At 43.0% G+C, this 24874-nt stretch overlaps 2 protein-coding genes across 4 annotated transcripts in view; one reads left to right on the top strand and one right to left on the bottom strand.

The window, feature by feature from the left end:
* The first annotated feature begins 32 nt into the window (after positions 1 to 32).
* On the top strand, positions 33 to 5072 carry cep72 (centrosomal protein 72). The gene is made up of 11 exons (XM_038976746.1): positions 33 to 107; positions 401 to 528; positions 1153 to 1345; positions 1463 to 1577; positions 1865 to 2052; positions 2387 to 2587; positions 2700 to 2881; positions 3037 to 3130; positions 3217 to 3395; positions 3534 to 3660; positions 4161 to 5072. The coding sequence occupies exons 1-11, from the start codon at positions 35 to 37 to the stop codon at positions 4250 to 4252; spliced, it is 1572 nt and encodes a 523-aa protein (XP_038832674.1). The 5' UTR covers positions 33 to 34; the 3' UTR covers positions 4253 to 5072.
* Positions 5073 to 6320: 1248 nt separating this feature from the next.
* LOC120031159 (tubulin polymerization-promoting protein) overlaps positions 6321 to 24874 on the bottom strand; it is a 39765-nt gene continuing 21211 nt past the window's right edge. For 2 of the 3 annotated variants that reach the window (XM_038976761.1, XM_038976758.1), the window contains exons 4-5: positions 15826 to 15979; positions 6321 to 9725 (exon numbers count right to left, since the gene is read on the bottom strand). In XM_038976761.1, the coding sequence (XP_038832689.1) occupies positions 9357 to 9725; positions 15826 to 15979 (523 nt within the window). In that variant the 3' untranslated portion in view covers positions 6321 to 9356. The remainder of the gene's footprint in view (positions 9726 to 15825; positions 15980 to 24874) is intronic. The other variant, XM_038976759.1, reaches the window with a different exon arrangement.

A 24874-nucleotide genomic window follows, 5' to 3' on the forward strand; every position in this document is an offset into this window, starting at 1 on the left:
TGCTCGGCTCGATCTTCCACCAAATTCGAAAAATATGGCGGCGCTGTTGACAACAGTAACAGAGCAGTGGATACGAGAGAAGCTACATCTAAATCACCATTGCCTTGGTAATATATTTGACACTTAACTTATAGCTTGTAAGTTGGTAGCCTAGATGTATGATTAGTTTGATTTAAAACCAGTTTTAAACTAACTTCCATTAATAGCTAACTAACGCACAGAGACTATGCTTAATGCTAACGTTAGCTCGCCTGCTAGGCTAGCTGGCTAAACAGTGCTTTGAATTTATCTGGCCACAGGTAGCTATCTAGCGAAAGATGGCCAGCGTTACCGTGGGTCTACAACTACCCAACTACTCTACTTTGATTGCTGGCTACTAACATTCATGACCACTTTACAGCGGATGTGAGATCACTGAGCCTCCCAGGATCTTACAAGGAGAAAATCAGACATCTGGGAATCTCACTAAAGAACTTTGTCCGCTTGAAAACCCTGAACCTCTCCTGTAATGCACTCATCTCTGTCGAGGTGAGATGTCTCTCAACAGATAAATGTGTATTCAGTACATGGTGAAATGGTGACTCAAGTCTGAATGTGTAGATCTTTTTGCGTCCATAATGGTACTCTATTACATATTATTCCCTATATAGTGCACTACTTTTAACCAGGGCTCTGGGCAAAAGTAGTTCACTATGTAGGGAATAGGGCACCATTTGGGACATACACTGAATGTGTAAGTCACATTTGTTTGTGTGGGTATAGTTTGTGGAACGTTCCAACAGGAATCTGTTCCAAAAACGTTGTAAAGTACAAGGTTGCCAACAAACAACGCATACAAAGTAGCACTATCAAGTCACCTAGGTAACTAGCTGCCGAATAGGCATCAACTCACCACGTAACTTATTCTTAATGTTTGTCCATAGGCTACCAGAGTGAGGACAGACATTTTTCGGGAATAAACATGTTGAGTGAAAAACGTAATGAAATAGCCCACTCACTACCCGGTATCTTATTCTGCCTCTATACAACTTTGTATGCATTTTTTGTTGGCAACCTTGTTATTTACAATGTTTTTGGAACAGATTCCTGTTGGAATGTTCCAGAAATGATACCCACCCCAATTTGTTTCTTTCTATGTTTGTTCGTGTATAGGGGGTCCAACACTTGAAGAGGCTGGAGAGGCTGAACTTGTACTACAACAACATCCCCTCCCTTCAGGAGGTCAAAGTGCTCTGCCAGCTGACTGCTCTGAGAGAGCTGGACCTGAGGCTCAACCCTCTGGCTAAAACAGATCCACACTACCGCCTGTACTTGGTGCACGCACTGTCCAACCTTCGCACGCTTGGTACCTATAGCTACCATATTTTCATTTTGAGTCCGATTGGCTGTCCAATGATATTGCTGTTAGACAGGTCTTCTTCCCAATCTGACATGGTTGTTTTCTTATTGTTTCTTCCTGCAGATGACTGTCCAGTCAGGGACCGTGAGAGAAGAGCTTCAATCATGCATTTCTCCTCCGACTCTGTGATCGGACTCCAACAGACGAGCTCCTCGGAGACAGACATCCCTGACCAGAGGTACTGTACTCTACAGTGTTACAGACACCAGATTGCTAATGTCAGGAGGTCTTGTTTCCACACCAAGGTCTCTTGTCTGCATTAGATATTGATTTGTATTATTAGAAAACATCCGGAAAGACAAACTTCAGATTTTTCAGAAGTAAACTGTTCTTTATGTGGCATTGTTTCCAATAGTGTGTACAGTGTAACAACTGTCACATTACAGTGTTATAGATTGTATTACACAATATTCTTCTAGTAGTGCTATGTTTTGATGTAATAGGTGTTTGATTGGTGTTTTATAGGAGCAGTAAGCCGAGGATGGCCTCAGTAAGTCGCCTGGCCAAGAAGCTCTCTGTCCTGGATGACAACGATGACCTAGTGTTGAACCTTGTCACTAAGAGCAACTGGGACCATAGTCAACCTCTGTTCCTTACTGGCTCTTTCCACAAGGAGCCAGAGTCCCAGCTCTATCATCAGATCAAAGAGGAGTGTGAGTTTATGTTGTTTGATCACAGAATAGTACATCATTTTTTTTTACATTGACAAATGACAGTATGAAGTGGTATTAGAGCGTGATGTACACCATGACTGTTAATGTAGGGACAGTCCACCAGGGGGAGACAAGTGGTCGTTAGTTTTCCCTAGGAACATGGGGGGTTTTGCTCATTTATGGAAAGATTTCAGAGATTTACCCTTAATTGATTTCATTCAGTACTTGATGAATTGTATGTTTAACTAGTTACATTCATTATGGTCTACCTTTTTCAAGTGAGCAAACAAGCCTTCAGTATAAAATGCGCATATTTTATTTTCATTATGATCAGCTTGTCATTCCCAGTCCAATGGTCTACGTTTAAGAGAAGGATCTCGAAGGAAAGGTTGTTCCTCCTCGTTGAAGGGGCCAAGGGTAACCTTTAACCCCCGTGTAGAGAAACACAGCAGGACTAGCTCTGGACGGGAGGAGCGAGAGAAACTCCCCAAACACCTGAGAGTCACAGCCAAGGGCCACTTCACCCCTCACCCTGGTGAGATCACACTCTGAATATCCTCTCTGTCACCGCTGTCACACAAATCAGGTGGCATGAACGGCCTAATACAACATTCTGAGTGTGTTGCACTGGCTTTATCCTCCTTTAGATCAAGTTGACCAGCATAAGTCTTCCTTAGTGAAGATCCGCCCCCCCAGTCCTAGAAGTCCCTGTCCCAGTAGGTCTGATGCCACCAACCCCATCCTGCACCCTCCCAGACTGTCCTACCATAACACCCAGCAGACAGCAGGGGGCTCCACCTCACCACAGAAACATGCCAAGCAACAGAAGGTGAGATGTTTCAGAGAGATAACCCACCTATCCCTACAGTACCATTCATTCACCCTAGAGAAAACCCACCTATCTCTACAGTACCATTCATTCATCGTAGATCTTACTGTTCATTATAACCAGTCTTTTGTAATTGTATCAAATCTGTCTCCTAGGGAAGCTATAGGAAACCAATGGAGATGCTGCTGAGCCTAGTGGACAAGCACTGGACAGGGGAGAGGCCACTGCACCATGACAACAACTTCCTCTGTGAGTATGAAACCCCCATCTACTGTGTAGCTTACCTGCTTAAAGGAGAATCTGGCCTTGATAGTATGTATCTGACCTACCTCCAGCTCAGGCAGTCCAGATCCTGTCCATGATGGAACAAGACATCTCCAGTGGAGAAGCCGAGGTCAGGACGTTGAGAGGGAACGTTGAAGAGCTGAAGGAGCAGGCAGAGATACGAGACCAAGACCACAGGACAGAGACCCATAGACTAACTACACAGCTGGAGGAAGCACACATCTCTGTTGTAAGCTTCAGACTGTTCAAAGCAGCATCTTCAATGATATTACCTCATGTTTGAAAGGCACGAGACCCTGAATCCACAAAGAGTTAAGAATAAATGGATGGATGGAATTATCTTCGATGTCTGATTGATTGATTGCAGGACAGTTTGAATGAGCAGCTGAGGATACTATTGGAGGATAACGTCTCTCTACAGAAGCAGATGATCAGATTAGAAAAACAATATCTCAACTCTATGATGAAAAGTTCACCAAACACTGAGATATGTGGTGAGTGAAAAAGCAGCAGCTTTTTGATATTCCTGGTCAGTGGTCACTGTACTGGGCAGAATCTGACCGTGACGTAGAGCACGTGTAACCGTGACGTAGAGCACGTGTAACCGTGACGTAGAGCACGTGTAACCGTGACGTAGAGCACGTGTAACCGTGACGTAGAGCACATGTAAGAGTATTGCAAGATGTTCCATAAATCTCTTAAGATTCGTACAACAGTTAAACATGCATATTTCAAGGCAGTGTTCACCACGTGACGGATTGGATTTAGTCTGTTATATCCGTTGATGTTGCTAAATAACTGTAGTCCATGTGGGTCTGTATTGATGCTAGCATCATGTGCTAACTGTGGTCCATGTGGATCTGTATTGCTGCTAGCATCATGTGCTAACTATGGTCCATGTGGATCTGTATTTCTGCTAGCATCATGTGCTAACCGTGGCCCATATGGATCTGTATGTGCTAACTAACTGTGGTCCATGTGTCCTTCTCTCCAGAGAAGCAGGCAGAGGTGGATGAGCTGAGGAAGAGGGTATCAGAGCTGAGGGAGAAGGTCCAGGAACATTGCGTTATGGAACATTGCAGATAGAAATGTCATGAATAGAGCCAATTCCTTATTCTACATGATGTCATAGAGGAATGTTTGTTCTACATTTCTATCTGAACGTTCCAGAACGTTGTCCTGCTGAACGAGCACCAGCACCAGATTCTCTTATCTTAGCTCTATATACACTGCTGCCAGCATTTACACTTTTCTTCTGATGCAGGATTAATGTTGAGCATGTAAACTTGTCTCTAACTCTGATCTCATTTTTTACTTCTGTGTATCGTCATGCTTTTACTGTGTCCACTATCCACACCTTTACAATGTTCCTTACTGACTGTATCCACACCTTTACAATGTTCCTTACTGACTGTATCCACACATTTACAATGTTCCTTACTGACTGTATCCACACATTTACAATGTTCCTTACTGACTGTATTCACACCTTTACAATGTTCCTTACTGACTGTATCCACACCTTTACAATGTTCCTTACTGACTGTATCCACACCTTTACAATGCTCCTTACTGACTGTATCCACACCTTTACACTGTTCCTTACTGACTGTATCCACACCTTTACAATGTTCCTTACTGACTGTATCCACACCTTTACAATGCTCCTTACTGACTGTATCCACACCTTTACACTGTTCCTTACTGACTGTATCCACACCTTTACACTGTTCCTTACTGACTGTATCCACACCTTTACAATGCTCCTTACTGACTATCCACACCTTTACAATGCTCCTTACTGACTGTATCCACACCTTTACACTGTTCCTTACTGACTGTATCCACACCTTTACACTGCACATTGAATCTCAATATTTATAACTCGACATGTTTAAATGATAAAGTATTTATTGTGTTAAAGCTGTTTCTGCCTCTGTGTTTATGGAAACTGAAGTGGGGAAATGGCTTCTTCACTAAACACAATGCTGCTTGAGGTCAGTTCTAGCCTGTCTAGAACATATTGTGGGGATAATATATTATTCTAACATATTAATGAGGAGAACAGGCATGGAGTTCATCACCCTATTCCCTATGTAGTTGGGATAAAACCATTTCTTTCCAGAATCAGTGGCTAGATGAGGCCTCCCCCAGCCAGATCTGTAGCCTGGTTTTGAGGTCCGTTTTCTTCTCTCCATCTGCTTATCACGGCCGTGGTGGAATGGATGTTTCTAGATTACATCTGCACTGTGGCCTTATTTCTGCCTCAGGGTTCAAACACACATACACTTAAACTCCGTATGAATGTAGCTTGTCAGTCATACTGGCATGGGGATCTTGAATTGTGGTTATTGTGCCCTTTATGGTCCTGAACTTCTGGCAAGGAAAACAATTAATAATAATATAAAAATGTAAGGAAGGATTCCGTCCAGATGGGATGTAATAATATACAACTGATCCTCTCAATAAGTAATCAGATCAGTAGAGGAGACAACTGATCCTCTCAATAAGTCATCAGATCAGTAGAGGAGACAACTGATCCTCTCAATAAGTAATCAGATCAGTAGAGGAGACAACTGATCCTCTCAATAAGTAATCAGATCAGAAGAGGAGACAACTGATCCTCTCAATAAGTAATCAGATCAGTAGGAGACAACTGATCCTCTCAATAAGTCATCAGATCAGTAGAGGAGACAACTGATCCTCTCAATAAGTCATCAGATCAGTAGAGGAGACAACTGATCCTCTCAATAAGTAATCAGATCAGTAGAGGAGACAACTGATCCTCTCAATAAGTAATCAGATCAGAAGAGACAACTGATCCTCTCAATAAGTAATCAGATCAGTAGAGGAGACAACTGATCCTCTCAATAAGTAATCAGATCAGTAGAGGAGACAACTGATCCTCTCAATAAGTAATCAGATCAGAAGAGACAACTGATCCTCTAAATAAGTAATCAGATCAGTAGAGGAGACAACTGATCCTCTCAATAAGTAATCAGATCAGTAGAGGAGACAACTGATCCTCTCAATAAGTAATCAGATCAGTAGAGGAGACAACTGATCCTCTCAATAAGTAATCAGGTCAGTAGAGACAACTGATCCTCTCAATAAGTAATCAGATCAGTAGAGGAAATTAGAAACATACCAATGATTCTTCAGGATGGGGAGTTTTTATTTTCAACAATGCTACAAATCATGAACACAGGTCTCGAGAACAAGAACCAAAACACAAAGCATGCACCAGGTCACAATAATAGTACATTAACAAGTTATTTTTTGAAAAAATAAGACGGTATTGCTTCTCCACACGAAAGGGTGCACAGTATTTGGCATTAAGCACACAAGACAAATCGTACTAAAGCGACTACGATTCCACTAGTTAACAGGTGTTGATCTCAATCAACGCATGAGTCTTATTGGTCAGCAGAGGCTAAGGTAGGGTGACCAGTATGAAAGCAACAGGATGTCATTATGCTGGAAAAATACATGTCCTACAAAAGTCTACTTCTTTGTTCATCCCCTTCACCTCATACAGTATGTCCATCAAATATTACAGTACTATATTACCCTGCCTTTTGTATTCCATTGAATGTGTGCCGTGGAAAGTGTCAGGACAACAGTGTTTACACTAAAAAGGTTTCTCTAAACCTTCTTCAAAGACAAGAATTCAAGGGTCACAAACAATACTGATGAGGTCACTAGTCATATGTACCTAACTGTAGTATCTATGGCATAGCAGTCTTTTTCATTTAGAATGTGAAAACTTCTAGTTTGATATGCATCCATTTGACACAATTCAAATTGCTGGCATTTGATTTTGTAGCCTGGTGGAACCAGTATGATCGCTAGCTCATCATTCTATTTCATAGTGAATGCAGCGATCAGGCTGGTTCATCATTCTATTTCATAGTGAACGCAGCGATCAGGCTGGTTCATCATTCTATTTCATAGTGAACGCAGCGATCAGGCTGGTTCATCATTCTATTTCATAGTGAACACAGCGATCAGGCTGGTTCATCATTCTATTTCATAGGGAACGCAACGATCAGGCTGATTCATCATTCTATTTCATAGGGAACGCAGCGATCAGGCTGGTTCATCATTCTATTTCATAGTGAACGCAGCGATCAGGCTGGTTCATCATTCTATTTCATAGGGAACGCAGCGATCAGGCTGGTTCATCATTCTATTTCATAGTGAACGCAGCGATCAGGCTGGTTCATCATTCTATTTCATGGTTCTATTTCATAGGGAACGCAGCGATCAGGCTGGTTCATCATTCTATTTCATAGGGAACGCAGCGATCAGGCTGGTTCATCATTCTATTTCATGGTTCTATTTCATAGGGAACGCAGCGATCAGGCTGGTTCATCATTCTATTTCATGGTTCTATTTCATGTGAACGCAGCGACCAGGCTGGTTCATCATTCTATTTCATAGTGAACGCAACGATCAGGCTGGTTCATCATTTTATTTCATAGTGAACGCAGCAATCAGGCTGGTTCCACCAAGCTATTGATTTTTTAGCATCTACGGTCAATGATAATATCACCTGATAATGTCACCCAACTCCTTGGCCACAAATGTCCCCTTTGATATTCTTAGTCTATACATAGTCATTTATAGGATCTCTGAACACTCTGTACACAATTTAACCACAACTTGGTCCTCTTGTCAAAGTGAAGTTGTTTAAGTTTTAATTCCATTGGTCTGACTACTCTGCCAGAATGCAGGAGCAGAGCAAGTCACTATAACCGAGTCACTAACACAGCAGTTGAAATGAGACATCTGAAATATGTTGTCTGTTTCCTATTGTTAACGGTAAAGTAGTAGCATTCCATGACTTCATGCATAAGATACAGCAAGACAAGAAAAACAGGAACACAGTCAGGGTCTTAAATGAAGCCATGCAGCCACATGTTTAGAAATATACACTCTCTTTCCACCAATATATTACAACTAGAGAAATCTGATGGCAATATAAATCAGTTAAATATTGAAAAATCCAAACCTGAACAACCCAGCTCACCTCTTAGTTTCAGAGGTCCAGCTAGTACAACCGACATAGTGTGAACAAACTGTGGAGCGTTATCAAATCGGTGTGTGTGATTTAGATGAATGATTAGAGATAATAATTTCAGGGTCATTTACCTATTATCTTATTTAATATGTTGGGTGTAAATAATTGATGAGGGTTTCAGAATGAACCAGACAAGACATGGCCTTAGGATATCAAATAATTCTAGCATTATTCTTCTCCTTGTGTTGTAAATACATAAGGTACAGTACCGATATAACGTCACAGAACGATTATAAAAGCAAGATTCACAAGAAAGGGAAGTTAAGACTCATAGATAACAAACTTGGTATCTGACAGTAGAATGAACAAAAATAAAATGTTATCATTATTCATATGATATACGTAGCTAAAGACAGGAAGACACAGAACTTCTACATATCCTGTTCAAGGTTTAGTTATTTTAAGAACAATTGAAGGCAAACTATGTAGTCGTCAATATGTGTAAACTATGATGAAGTATAAAGGAGAACAGACAGCCAGTAGATGAAGACAGCAGACTTCATTGACCAGAGGAAAGGCAGAAAGTTGATATTGAAGATGGTTTGATCAATATAACAACCTACCAGTATATCTACTTCACCAGTTTATGCCAATAAACATTCAATTAACTCAAAAAGTATGAAATTAAGGATGTATTTCTTCAACTAAAAATGGGAAAAGAAGCTATGGCCTATCTTAAGCAAAGTGCAATCTTGTTAAATAATTTGGCGAACCCTTTCTTCCCTCTTATGTGTTTTTCTTGGCATGGTGTTATTCATAGTGCTTATAATACAGATGTCAAGGCCCTATCATAATAAAGAGGTTTCAGGAAATGCAGAGCAGTTGGTTTCCCTTGTTGGTTGGTGGGTTCATTTAACATTTGGCAGTAACTTGCTATCTGTTAGGAATGTACCAGCTGTAAAAATTGATGTAAACAGTTTTCCAGTTCTCACACATAACAAAAAAGAGAGGAACTCAAAACATCCCACTCGCAAAAAGAAAACAAGATGGGTGAGAAAATATGAAATCCTATCTTTTTGTTGTGCTTTCATGGAGTTCTTTCTTTAGAAAATTATTATCCTCGTAGTTGGTCTTATGTTTCTGTTTGTTTCTTTCTTTCTACTTTCCTCACACTGGTTTGGCTCTAGGGGGCCCTCCTCCAGAGTGCCCGGCTCCAGGGAGCCCTCCTCCAGAGTGCCCGGCTCCAGGGGGCCCTCCTCCAGAGTGCCCGGCTCCAGGGGGCCCTCCTCCAGAGTGCCCGGCTCCAGGGGGCCCTCCTCCAGAGTGCCCGGCTCCAGGGGGCCCGGTGGGCTTGGTGACTTTCTTCTCGTATGACCCGAGGTGTTTGTATCCTGCGACGTACCCCGATGTGTCCACCATGTCCACGCGACCTGCCTTCCCCTTCCCACGGCCACTCTCGTCAAAACGCTCCTTGTGTGACCCAGTGAACTTGGTCGTGTCCGTCAGACGAGATACGGTCGGAGAAGCCACCGCTCTCTGTGGACAGAAAGAAATTTGAGTTTGTTCTAAGACTCCATCCCAAATAGCACCCTATGCACTACCCTATGGGCCCTGGTCAAAAGTAGTGCACTATAAAGGGATTAGGGTGCCATTTGGGACGCAACCCTGAGTCATACCCAGCAGTTGTTTCTATATACACATCACAGTGGTCAAGAGCATCCTGTCCAGGGGGCGTACTGGTACATCAAGATGCCTCACGCTACAGGAACCCTATGGGCCGTTCTGGCTTGGACAAGGTTTACTTACATTGGTCTGTAGCATACAGTGCATTCGGAAATTATTCAGACCCCTTGACTTTTTCCACATTTTGTTACGTTACAGCCTTATTACAAAATAGATTTTTTTTTTAATTCCCCCTCATCAACCTACACACAATACCCCATAATGATGATTTTTGAAATATCACATTTACATAAGTGTTCAGACCCTCAGTACTTTGTTGAAGCACCTTTGGTAGCGATTACAGCCTCAAGTCTTCTTGGGTATGACGCTACAAGCTTGGCATACCTGTATTTGGGGAGTTTCTCCCATTCTTCTCTGCCGATCTTCTCAAGCTCTGTCAGGTTGGATGGGGTGCGTTGCTGCACAGCTATTTACAGGTCTCTCCAGAGATGTTCGATCGGGTTCAAGTCCGGGCTCTGGCTGGGCCACTCAAGGACATTCAGAGACCTGTCCAAAGCCACTCCTGCGTTGTCTTGGCTGTGTGCTTAGGGTCGTTGTCCTGTTGGAAGGTGAACATTCGTCCCAGTCTGAGGTCCTGAGTGCTCTGGAGCAGGTTTTCATCAAAGATCTCTCTGTACTTTGCTCTGTTCATCTTTCCCTCGATCCTGACTAGTCTCTCGCTGACAAACCACAGCAAGATGCTTGGTTTCCTCCTGATCAGGTTTCATCAGGTTTCCTCCTGATGCGACGCTTGGCATTCAGGCCAAAGAGTTCAATGTTGGTTTCATCAGACCAGAGAATCTTGTTTCTCATGGCCAGAGTCCTTTAGGTGCCTTTGGCAAACTCCAAGCAGGCTGTCATGCCTTTTACTGAGGAGTGGCTTCTGTCTGGCCATTCTACCATAAAGACCTGATTGGTGGAGTGCTGCAGAGAAGGTTGTCTTTCTGGAAGGTTCTCCCATCTCCACATAGGAACTCTGGAGCTCTGTCAGAGTGACCATCGGGTTCTAGGTCACCTCCCTGACCAAGGCCCTTCTCCCCTGATTGCTCAGTTTGGCTGGGCGTCTAGTTCTAGGAAGTCTTGGTGGTTCCAAACTTCTTCCATTTAAGAATGATGAAGGTCACTGTGTTCCTGGGGAAATTCAATGCTGCAGAAATTTTTTGTACCCTTCTCCAGATCTGTGCCTCGACACAATCCTGTCTCGGAGCTATACGGACAATTCCTTTGACCTCATGGCTTGTATTTTGCTCTGACATGCTCTGTCAACTGTGGGACCTTATATAGACAAATGTGTGCCTTTCCATATCATGTCCAAACAATTGAATTTACAACAGGTGGACTCCAATCAAGTTGTAGAAACATCTCAAGGATGATCAATGGAAACAGGATGCACCTGAGCTCAATTTCAAGTCTCAAAGCAAAGGGTCTGAATACTTATGTAAATAATTGTATATATATATATATATATATATATATATATATATACACACACACAATTATATATATATACACACACACAGATTTGCAAACATTTCTAAAAACCAGTTGTTTGCTTTGTCATTATGGGGTAGTGTGTAGATTGAGTATTTTATTTTAATCAATTTTAGAATAAGTGTAACGAAATGTGGAAAAAGTCAAGGGTCTGAATACTTTCCGAATGTACTGTATCTGTATACGTGTATTTATTCATAATGTACTGTATACGTGTATTTATTCATAATGTACTGTGTCTGTATATTTATTCATAATGTACTGTGTCTGTATATTTATTCATAATGTACTGTGTCTGTATATTTATTCATAATGTACTGTGTCTGTATATGTGTATTTATTCATAATGTACTGTATCTGTATACGTGTATTTATTCATAATGTACTGTATACGTGTATTTATTCATAATGTACTGTGTCTGTATGTGTATTTATTCATAATGTACTGTGTCTGTATATTTATTCATAATGTACTGTGTCTGTATGTGTATTTATTCATAATGTACTGTGTCTGTATATTTATTCATAATGTACTGTGTCTGTATATGTGTATTTATTCATAATGTACTGTATCTGTATACGTGTATTTATTCATAATGTACTGTATACGTGTATTTATTCATAATGTACTGTGTCTGTATGTGTATTTATTCATAATGTACTGTGTCTGTATATGTGTATTTATTCATAATGTACTGTATCTGTATAAGTGTATTTATTCATCATGTACTGTGTCTGTATACGTGTATTTATTCATCATGTACTGTGTCTGTATACGTGTATTTATTCATAATGTACTGTATACGTGTATTTATTCATAATGTACTGTATACGTGTATTTATTCATAATGTACTGTGTCTGTATACGTGTATGTATTAATATCTGTTGTAACGTCAGTACTATTGGGTGTCATTTCCTGCTGCGTTGAGACCTTACTGTGACTGTATAGGTGTATGTATTAATATCTGTTGTAACGTCAGTACTATTGGGTGTCATTTCCTGCTGCGTTGGGACCTTACTGTGACTGTATAGGTGTATGTATTAATATCTGTTGTAACGTCAGTACTATTGGGTGTCATTTCCTGCTGCTTTGGGACCTTACCGTGACTGTATAGGTGTATGTATTAATATCTGTTGTAACGTCAGTACTATTGGGTGTCATTTCCTGCTGCGTTGGGACCTTACCGTGTCTGTATAGGTGTATGTATTAATATCTGTTGTAACGTCAGTACTATTGGGTGTCATTTCCTGCTGCGTTGGGACCTTACCGTGTCTGTATAGGTGTATGTATTAATATCTGTTGTAACGTCAGTACTATTGGGTGTCATTTCCTGCTGCGTTGGGACCTTACCGTGTCTGTATAGGTGTATGTATTAATATCTGTTGTAACGTCAGTACTATTGGGTGTCATTTCCTGCTGCGTTGGGACCTTACCGTGTCTGTATAGGTGTATGTATTAATATCTGTTGTAACGTCAGTACTATTGGGTGTCATTTCCTGCTGCGTTGGGACCTTACCGTGTCTGTATAGGTGTATGTATTAATATCTGTTGTAACGTCAGTACTATTGGGTGTCATTTCCTGCTGCGTTGGGACCTTACCGTGTCTGAAAAGGTGTATGTATTAATATCTGTTGTAACGTCAGTACTATTGGGTGTCATTTCCTGCTGCGTTGGGACCTTACCGTGTCTGTATAGGTGTATGTATTAATATCTGTTGTAACGTCAGTACTATTGGGTGTCATTTCCTGCTGCGTTGGGACCTTACCGTGTCTGTATAGGTGTATGTATTAATATCTGTTGTAACGTCAGTACTATTGGGTGTCATTTCCTGCTGCGTTGGGACCTTACCGTGTCTGTATGGGTGTATGTATTAATATCTGTTGTAACGTCAGTACTATTGGGTGTCATTTCCTGCTGCGTTGGGACCTTACCGTGTCTGTATAGGTGTATGTATTAATATCTCTTGTAACGTCAGTACTATTGGGTGTCATTTCCTGCTGCGTTGGGACCTTACTGTGACTGTATAGGTGTATGTATTAATATCTGTTGTAACGTCAGTACTATTGGGTGTCATTTCCTGCTGCGTTGGGACCTTACCGTGTCTGTATAGGTGTATGTATTAATATCTGTTGTAACGTCAGTACTATTGGGTGTCATTTCCTGCTGCGTTGGGACCTTACCGTGTCTGTATAGGTGTATGTATTAATATCTGTTGTAACGTCAGTACTATTGGGTGTCATTTCCTGCTGCGTTGGGACCTTACCGTGTCTGTATAGGTGTATGTATTAATATCTGTTGTAACGTCAGTACTATTGGGTGTCATTTCCTGCTGCGTTGGGACCTTACCGTGTCTGTATAGGTGTATGTATTAATATCTGTTGTAACGTCAGTACTATTGGGTGTCATTTCCTGCTGCGTTGGGACCTTACCGTGTCTGTATAGGTGTATGTATTAATATCTGTTGTAACGTCAGTACTATTGGGTGTCATTTCCTGCTGCGTTGGGACCTTACCGTGTCTGAAAAGGTGTATGTATTAATATCTGTTGTAACGTCAGTACTATTGGGTGTCATTTCCTGCTGCGTTGGGACCTTACCGTGTCTGTATAGGTGTATGTATTAATATCTGTTGTAACGTCAGTACTATTGGGTGTCATTTCCTGCTGCGTTGGGACCTTACCGTGTCTGTATAGGTGTATGTATTAATATCTGTTGTAACGTCAGTACTATTGGGTGTCATTTCCTGCTGCGTTGGGACCTTACCGTGTCTGTATAGGTGTATGTATTAATATCTGTTGTAACGTCAGTACTATTGGGTGTCATTTCCTGCTGCGTTGGGACCTTACCGTGTCTGTATAGGTGTATGTATTAATATCTGTTGTAACGTCAGTACTATTGGGTGTCATTTCCTGCTGCGTTGGGACCTTACCGTGTCTGTATAGGTGTATGTATTAATATCTGTTGTAACGTCAGTACTATTGGGTGTCATTTCCTGCTGCGTTGGGACCTTACCGTGTCTGTATAGGTGTATGTATTAATATCTGTTGTAACGTCAGTACTATTGGGTGTCATTTCCTGCTGCGTTGGGACCTTACCGTGTCTGTATAGGTGTATGTATTAATATCTGTTGTAACGTCAGTACTATTGGGTGTCATTTCCTGCTGCGTTGGGACCTTACCGTGTCTGTATAGGTGTATGTATTAATATCTGTTGTAACGTCAGTACTATTGGGTGTCATTTCCTGCTGCGTTGGGACCTTACCGTGTCTGTATAGGTGTATGTATTAATATCTGTTGTAACGTCAGTACTATTGGGTGTCATTTCCTGCTGCGTTGGGACCTTACCGTGTCTGTATAGGTGTATGTATTAATATCTGTTGTAACGTCAGTACTATTGGGTGTCATTTCCTGCTGCGTTGGGACCTTACCGTGTCTGTATAGGTGTATGTATTAATATCTGTTGTAACGTCAGTACTATTGGGTGTCATTTCCTGCTGCGTTGGGACCTTACCGTGTCTGTATAGGTGTATGTATTAATATCTGTTGTAACGTCAGTACTATTGGGTGTCATTTCCTGCTGCGTTGGGACCTTACCGTGTCTGTATAGGTGTATGTATTAATATCTGTTGTAACGTCAGTACTATTGGGTGTCATTTCCTGCTGCGTTGGGACCTTACCGTGTCTGTATAGGTGTATGTATTAATATCTGTTGTAACGTCAGTACTATTGGGTGTCATTTCCTGCTGCGTTGGGACCTTACCGTGTCTGTATAGGTGTATGTATTAATATCTGTTGTAACGTCAGTACTATTGGTTGTCATTTCCTGCTGCGTTGGGACCTTACCGTGTCTGAAAAGGTGTATGTATTAATATCTGTTGTAACGTCAGTACTATTGGGTGTCATTTCCTGCTGCGTTGGGACCTTACCGTGTCTGTATAGGTGTATGTATTAATATCTGTTGTAACGTCAGTACTATTGGGTGTCATTTCCTGCTGCGTTGGGACCTTACCGTGTCTGTATAGGTGTATGTATTAATATCTGTTGTAACGTCAGTACTATTGGGTGTCATTTCCTGCTGCGTTGGGACCTTACCGTGTCTGTATAGGTGTATGTATTAATATCTGTTGTAACGTCAGTACTATTGGGTGTCATTTCCTGCTGCGTTGGGACCTTACCGTGTCTGTATAGGTGTATGTATTAATATCTGTTGTAACGTCAGTACTATTGGGTGTCATTTCCTGCTGCGTTGGGACCTTACCGTGTCTGTATAGGTGTATGTATTAATATATGTTGTAACGTCAGTACTATTGGGTGTCATTTCCTGCTGCGTTGGGACCTTACCGTGTCTGTATAGGTGTATGTATTAATATCTGTTGTAACGTCAGTACTATTGGGTGTCATTTCCTGCTGCGTTGGGACCTTACCGTGACTCCTTTAATGACTGGTTTCTTCCCCTCAATCATCCTGAACACCTCCCCCTCTGCCTCCTCTCCCGTTTTCTCCTTGAATCTCTTGCTGGCCAGCTCTCCCACCGCTGCCTTGAACTCGTCAAACGTGATGGTGCGACAGGATTTCTTCCTGAAACGTAGAAACAACAAACCAGCCACTTAGAAATGTCAAAACTACAGATGTCACAGAGTGAAGAGTCTGTGGAACTCAATGAGAGAATTCTGTTGACCTCTGTCTCCATGTTACATCATAAACATGGGGATGTGTGTCCCAAATCACACCCTTTTCACTATTGAGTGCCCTGGTCAAAAGTAGTGCACTATAAAAGGGAATAGGGTGCCATTCGAGACATGATTTAGCTTGTCATTTTAATGCCCCTCGTCACAGTTTGAGAGTGTCAAAGGAGAATCGACCACACTGTATACAAAGCCATGAGATAACATCAACAGGTCAGCTGTCTGATGGCCCTGCTGTGAGATAACATCAACATGTCAGCTGTCTGATGGCCCTGCTGTGTGATAACATCAACATGTCAGCTGTCTGATGGCCCTGCTGTGTGATAACATCAACATGTCAGCTGTCTGATGGCCCTGCTGTGTGATAGCATCAACATGTCAGCTATCTGATGGCCCTGCTGTGTGATAGCATCAACATGTCAGCTGTCTGATGGCCCTGCTGTGTGATAGCATCAACATGTCAGCTGTCTGATGGCCCTGCTGTGTGATAGCATTAACATGTCAGCTGTCTGATGGCCCTGCTGTGTGATAGCATCAACATGTCAGCTGTCTGATGGCCCTGCTGTGTGATAACATCAACATGTCAGCTGTCTGATGGCCCTGCTGTGTGATAGCATCAACATGTCAGCTGTCTGATGGCCCTGCTGTGTGATAGCATCAACATGTCAGCTGTCTGATGGCTCTGCTGTGTGATAGCATCAACATGTCAGCTGTCTGATGGCCCTGCTGTGTGATAGCATCAACATGTCAGCTGTCTGATGGCCCTGCTGTGTGATAGCATTAACATGTCAGCTGTCTGATGGCCCTGCTGTGTGATAGCATCAACATGTCAGCTGTCTGATGGCCCTGCTGTGTGATAACATCAACATGTCAGCTGTCTGATGGCCCTGCTGTGTGATAGCATCAACATGTCAGCTGTCTGATGGCCCTGCTGTGTGATAGCATCAACATGTCAGCTGTCTGATGGCCCTGCTGTGTGATAGCATCAACATGTCAGCTGTCTGATGGCCCTGCTGTGTGATAGCATCAACATGTCAGCTGTCTGATGGCCCTGCTGTGTGATAGCATCAACATGTCAGCTGTCTGATGGCCCTGCTGTGTGATAGCATCAACATGTCAGCTGTCTGATGGCCCTGCTGTGTGATAGCATCAACATGTCAGCTGTCTGATGGCCCTGCTGTGTGATAGCATCAACATGTCAGCTGTCTGATGGCCCTGCTGTGTGATAACATCAACATGTCAGCTGTCTGATGGCCCTGCTGTGTGATAACATCAACATGTCAGCTGTCTGATGGCCCTGCTGTGTGATAACATCAACATGTCAGCTATCTGATGGCCCTGCTGTGTGATAACATCAACATGTCAGCTATCTGATGGCCCTGCTGTGTGATAACATCAACATGTCAGCTGTCTGATGGCCCTGCTGTGTGATAACATCAACATGTCAGCTGTCTGATGGCCCTCCTGTGTGATGGCCCTGCTGTGTGATAACATCAACATGTCAGCTGTCTGATGGCCCTGCTGTGTGGTAACATCAACATGTCAGCTGTCTGATGGCCCTGCTGTGTGATAGCATCAACATGTCAGCTGTCTGATGGCCCTGCTGTGTGATAGCATCAACATGTCAGCTATCTGATGGCCCTGCTGTGTGATAGCATCAACATGTCAGCTGTCTGATGGCCCTGCTGTGTGATAGCATCAACATGTCAGCTGTCTGATGGCCCTGCTGTGTGATAGCATCAACATGTCAGCTATCTGATGGCCCTGCTGTGTGATAACATCAACATGTCAGCTGTCTGATGGCCCTGCTGTGTGATAGCATCAACATGTCAGCTATCTGATGGCCCTGCTGTGTGATAGCATCAACATGTCAGCTGTCTGATGGCCCTGCTGTGTGATAGCATCAACATGTCAGCTATCTGATGGCCCTGCTGTGTGATAGCATCAACATGTCAGCTATCTGATGGCCCTGCTGTGTGATAGCATCAACATGTCAGCTATCTGATGGCCCTGCTGTGTGATAGCATCAACATGTCAGCTATCTGATGGCCCTGCTGTGTGATAGCATCAACATGTCAGCTGTCTGATGGCCCTGCTGTGTGATAGTATCAACATGTCAGCTGTCTGATGGCCCTGCTGTGTGATAGCATCAACATGTCAGCTGTCTGGCCCTGCTGTGTGATAACATCAACATGTCAGCTGTCTGATGGCCCTGCTGTGTGATAGCATCAACATGTCAGCTGTCTGATGGCCCTGCTGTGTGATAGCATCAACATGTCAGCTGTCTGATGGCCCTGCTGCGTGCACAGCTGCGTGATGGTGTGCTCTACAGACAGACACAGAGCATCTCAGGCACTGCCTGGACAGAGACAGACGATGTGTTTATGTGTGAAAGTGAACTTCTCGGCTACAGAGTTTTTAGATTTTCTGGTGTTCCATGTTCTGCTTTCTACTAGGGCTGCGTCCCAAATGGCAGCCTCAAATAGGACCCTATTCCCTAAATGATGCATTACTTTCAACCAGGGTCCATTTGGTACTCAGCCTAGAAGTCATCAACATGATGTCAGGTGTTATTATAGCTCAACCAATCACATCCACCCCTCCAAGGGGCCATGCGTACGGCTGTTTAAACTGACTATACACCATTCTGCTTCTCCGTTCAGGCGTCGTCGTGCATAGTAACACAAATACAAACAACCATTGCTGTGGTGATAAATCTGCAAAACAAAAGGCCATAAAGCCAAACAGTCTCCCCGGGTAACCGGCTGTCATAGCAGCAAGCTACAGTAAACAGTCTCCCCGGGTAACCTGCTGTCATAGCAGCAAGCTCCAGTAAACAGGCGTGTTTGGGGTTATTCATTTGACTCCTTCAGTGACTGATTCTGTTTGGGCGATCCGTCAGTGTTGAACAGTTGAGAGCTCCATTCCTCCGGGCCTGTTCCATGCTGTCTAATGTCAGATGGGACATAGGACTTCCAGCTGGCACGTTGTGTCTGAGGAGAGGAGGAGGACGGCTCTGTGTCTTCTGGAAACCAATTAAAATGACCCTTTCAGGAGCATGCTAAGGAATCAGACATATCAAACAGCATGTACCAAGCGTAGGAGTGCTTTTTTTAGGATCAGTTTTCCCTTTTAGATCACGATACATTTATTTTGTATTTATTTCACCTTTCTTTAACCAGGTAGTGACCTGGCCAAGATAAAGCAAAGCAGTGCGACACAAACAACAACACAGAGTTACACATGGAATAAACAATCATACAGTCAATAACACAATAGAAAAAGTCTATATACAGTCTATATACAGTGTGTGCAAATGAGGTAAGATAAGGAGGTAAGGCAATAAATAGGCCATAGTGGCGAAATAATTACAATATAGCAATTAAACACTGGAGTGATAGATGTGCAGAAGATGAATGTGCAAGTAGAGATACTGGGGTGCAAAGGAGCAAAATAAATAAATAACAGTATGGGGATGAGGTAGATGGATGGGCTATTTACAGATGGGCTATGTACAGGAGCAGTGATCTGTGAGCTGCTCCGACAAATAAGGACAGGGGGGGACCTGATCCTAGATCAGATCTATGGTGGGGGCTGGTTGGGACAAATCATTCAATTGACAATTGAGTGGCTAGCCGATTGGTAAGCCTTTCGGTTCTAGACTGTGCGGATATAGTTTTTATACCGTGTTAAAGATGGGATGGGACTTAATTTTTTACTTTCTTATGTTTTTACTGGAGAAAAAAAAAACGTGAAAATAAAATATCTATCCAGCTGCCTGGCTCACCACAGTAGGGTTGGGGTAGGCAGTAGACACCATAGTGCTGAACTAAAGCAGGTCCAGCCTGGTCTCATAGACTGAACGTAACATAGTAAAGATAAATCTGTGACACTCAAATTAGTATGATATGTTGTTTGGTATGGTTACATAAGACAGATGATTACTTAAGGCAAAAATGAAAGTAGGGTGGTTTGGTTGCGGTAGATGGGTGGGTGTATAACGCGAACATCTAGTAACCCAAAGGTTGTGAGTTCGAATCTCATCACGAACAACTTTAGCATTTTAGCAACTTTTCAACTACTTACTACTTTTTTTGCTACTTTGCAACTACTTAGCATGCTAGTTGATCCTTCCCCTAACCTTAACCCTTTAACCTAACTTTAACCCTAACCCCTAGCCTAGCTAATGTTAGCCAGCTAGCTAACATTAGCCACCTATCTAGAATTCGTAGCATATCCTACATTATGCAAATTCGGTAACATATTGTACACTTTGCACATTCGTAACATATAATACGAATTGTAATTCGTAACATACAATACATGGCCATGAGTATGTGGACACCCCTTCAAATTAGTGGATTCGGATATTTCAGCCACACCCGTTGCAGACAAGTGTATAAAATCAAGCACACAGCCATGCAATCTCCATATACAAACATTGGCAGTAGAATGGCCTTATTGAAGAGCTCAGTGACTTTCAACGTGGCACCGTCATAGGATGCCACCTTTCCAACAAATCAGTTTGTCAAATGTCTGCACTGCTAGAGCTGCAACGGTCAACTGTAAGTGATGTTATTGTGAAGTGGAAACGTCTAGGAGCAGCAACGGCTCAGCTGCGAAGTGGTAGGCCACACAAGCTCGAAGAACGGGACCACTGAGTGCTGAAGTGCGTAGAGCGTAAAAATCATTGGTTGCAAAGGGTCGGAAACTTTCCGGAAATTTTCCATGGGAAGTCAAGCCCAGGAATTAGGGGAATTTTGCTTAAATTCATCAAAAAAGTTAGCTTATAACAGTGAACCTTTTTTGTGGGATACACATAAGGCAATTCTAGGTCTTGTGGCATATTTTGCCGCAATTCAATGGAATGTTGAATTGCAACCCTCTGCATGCACAGTGCATTCTTCCATCACATGTACAGCTGATTCTCATGATCTTGCACACTAAGGAGATGCTATTGAGCCCACACTACTAAACTGTCTGAGCCAAGGACTACATGCTTTCTGGTAAGTTTTGATTACAATACTGAGTGGGGTGAATATATTTTATATGACAAACATGATTTTTTTGTTAACTAGTAAATAGTAACCTACAGCAAAGTGTGTTTAAATCATTTCTAACTTGTTAACAATTTCTGCTAGTTAGTTTTTGCTACCATGTGGGTTTTAGCTTGCTTGAGCCTGCTAACTGAGGAGTGTTAATTCACCTGTTTCCATAAACATGTATCTTACAAAGGAGTTGTTTAATCTAACTGCTTAACTATTTATCTGTACATGGAATTGTATTTTTGTTTTTTTTACAGGGAAATGCCACATGATGGATGTGTGGAGACATTTCACTGCAGCTAATGTAGAAGGAAAAGCTGTGTACATTTGCAAATACTGTGCCAAATCATATGTGAAGAATGCAACAAAGATGCAGAATCATCTGGCCAAGTGCATACAGTTCCCTCAGCGCTCACAGCAAGCAACCTCTGACAAAAGTCCCTCTACTTCTATTTGAGCAGAAAATGATGAATCAGACACCTTATCTATAGCAACAGCTCATGGTCCTCCTGGAATTAGAAGTTTTGTTGACTCAATGGAGGAATGTAGTCAGAGAAATGCTGATGAATGTCTTGCTCGAGCTGTGTATGCAACTGGTTCACCTTTAATGCTCACAGGCAATGTGTATTGGAAGAGATTTCTGAATGTTCTTCTCCCAGCATACACCTCTCCAACCAGACATGCTTTATCTACTAATTTGCTGGATGCAGAGATCAACAGAGTTCAAGTGAAGGTCAAGGAAATCATAGAGAAAGCAGACTATTGCAATCATCTCTGATGGGTGGTCAAATGTTTGTGGGCAAGGAATAATTAACTACATCATCTCCACCCCTCAACCAGTATTCTACAAGAGCACAGACACAAGGGACGATAGACACACCGGTCTCTACATTTCAGATGAGCTAAAGGCAGTCATCAATGACCTTGGACCACAGAAGGTATTTGCACTGGTGACAGACAATACTGCAAAATATGAATGCTGCTTGGTCTAAAGTGGAGAAGTCCTACCCTCACATCACACCCATTGGCTGTGCTGCTCCTCAAGGACATGATGGCACTGAAAACAATGGATACACTCTACAAGAGAGCCAAGGAAATGGTTAGGTATGTGAAGGGTCATCAAGTTATAGCAGCAATATACCTCACCAAGCAAAGTGAGAAGAATAAGAGCACCACATTGAAGCTGCCCAGCAACCCGTTGGGGTGGTGTTGTCATCATGTTTGACACTCTCCTGGAGGGGAAGGAGTCTCTCCAAGAAATGGCCATATCACAGTCTGCCGATATGGACAGCCCCATCAAGAGGATCCTCCTGGATGATGTATTTTGGAAGAGTGGTAAGCAGCCTGAAACTCCTGAAACCTATAGCAGTAGCCATTGCACTGATTGAGGGAGACAATGCCATCCTGTCTGATGTTCAGAGAAGAGAAGAAATCCGTACTGCCCTGCCCACTTCACTGTTGCTCCAAGCAGAATAAACTGCAGTTCTGAAATACATCAAAAAGTGTGAAGACTTTTGCCTGAAGCCCAAACACACCGCAGCGTACATGTTGGACCCCAAGTATGCTGGCAAGAGCATCTTGTCTGGTGCAGAGATCAACAAGGCCTATGGTGTCATCACTACCGTGTCTTGCCACCTTGGCCTGGATGAAAGCAAGGTTCTTGGTAGTCTGGCGAAGTACACTTCCAAGGAAGGGCTTTGGGATGGAGACGCAATATGGCAGTCGTGCCAACATATCTCATCAGCCACCTGGTGGAAGGGACTTTGTGGATCTGAGGCTCTTTCCCCTGATGCCTCCATCACCCTCCAAATCCTGATAATCCTACTAACATCAGCCGCCTCAGAGCGTAACTTGTCCTTGTTTGGGAACACACACCAAAGCACGCAACGCAACAGGCTGACCAATACAAGGGTTGAAAAATTGGTGGCCATCCGGGCAAATGTGAGGCTTTTTGAGCCTGACAACGAGCCATCCTCAACAAGGTTGGAAAGTGACAGTGAAGATGAGGCTGATGTTCAAGAGGTGGACATTGAGGAGGTCCAGGGAGAAGACATGGAAGCCTGAGAGGAAGACAACCAAAGCTTTAGTTTCTAGACTATCATTTTACAGATTTATGTTGAAAACGTTTTTGGGAGATGTGATGGATCATTGGGGATCATTCAATATTCCCTTTCTTTTGTTGTTCATCCCATGTGAAGAGTCAACTAATTTAATTAAAGTTAAATTCGTAACTAAATTATATATCTTTTTTTCTATTGGAAGGATTTAATCATGTGCAATTATGTCTACTTATGATACAGTAAAAGGTTTATGTTTCTGTCTCCATATGATATGGTAAATATATCCAATGCAAAAAACGAGAACGCTACCTGCCCTAATGCATTGTGCCAACTGTAAAGTTTAGTGGAGGAGGAATAAGGGTTCGGGCTAGGCCCCTTAGTTCCAGTGAGGTGAAATCTTAATGTTACAGCATACAATGACATTCTAGATGATTCTGTGCTTCCAACTTAGTGGCAACAGTTTGGGGAAGGCCCTTTCCTGTTTCAGCATGTTGAAACACCGGGCACCTGGCTCCCTTGGTTAGCGCGCACTGCGCCCGGCCAGCCACAGGAGTCGCTGGAGCGCGATGGGCCAAACCCTCCCTAACCCGGGCGACGCTAGGCCAATTGTGCGTCACCCCACGGACCCCCCGGTCGCGGCCGGCTGCGACAGAGCCTGGGCGCGAACCCAGAGACTCTGGTGGCGCAGCTAGCACTGCGATGCAGTGCCCTAGACCACTGCGCCACCCGGGAGGCCCTGATGTTGCAGTTTTAAAGTACATTTCGGCAATGGAGCTAGGTTCCTGCATTTATAAACATTTTGCAAATGGCTAATGCTGTGTTTTTTTTGTTGCTGAAACATAATAACAAAATGAATACTGCTAAATTCATTGTTTTGGAAATTTTCAGTTGTCAGTGTGGTAGTGAATGGCCTGCTCTCTCCCCTCGCTCCAGCTACAGTACTGGTCTGTTCTGACGCTGTCTAGCAGAATCATCTTTATTCTCAGGGCTCAGTCAGGATGAAACAAATCACTTCATTAAAGCTTCATACTTGAGCAAACAGCACCCCAAATAAGACTACACGTAAAACAGACTGCCCTGTCCTGTCATTTAGCTTCATGCTTTCGAGATACACCTTCCTTCACCTGCATTTAGAGCACAATACTCATGATCAACACGACAGATGCCTTTTAAAGCATACAGAACATATATCTTAACCATTCAATACCCAACACAGAACATAGGAACACAGAACCCCACAACAAGCACGGTTCAGTCAGTGTGTGTTGTTATTGGGGTCATTCTACTAGAAATGACCTGGACCCTGTGGCAGTAGAGGATGACAACTACCTCAGGCATCTGGGGAAACAGCAGAGCGAACAATCCTGCCCCCGGACTGTTACCGAGGGCAACAACCCCACAACAACATGACTATACCCGAGGGCAACAACCCCCCACAACATGACTGTACCCGAGGGCAACAACCCCACAACAACATGACTGTTACCGAGGGCAACAACCCCACACAACATGACTGTTACCGAGGGCAACAACCGCCCACAACATGACTGTACCCGAGGGCAACAACCCCCACAACATGACTGTACCCGAGGGCAACAACCCCACAACAACATGACTGTTACCGAGGGCAACAACCCCCCACAACATGACTGTACTCGAGGGCAGCAACCCCCCACAACATGA

This window comes from Salvelinus namaycush, chromosome 37 (assembly GCF_016432855.1).
Source record: "Salvelinus namaycush isolate Seneca chromosome 37, SaNama_1.0, whole genome shotgun sequence".
Classification (NCBI taxonomy): Eukaryota; Metazoa; Chordata; class Actinopteri; order Salmoniformes; family Salmonidae; genus Salvelinus; species Salvelinus namaycush.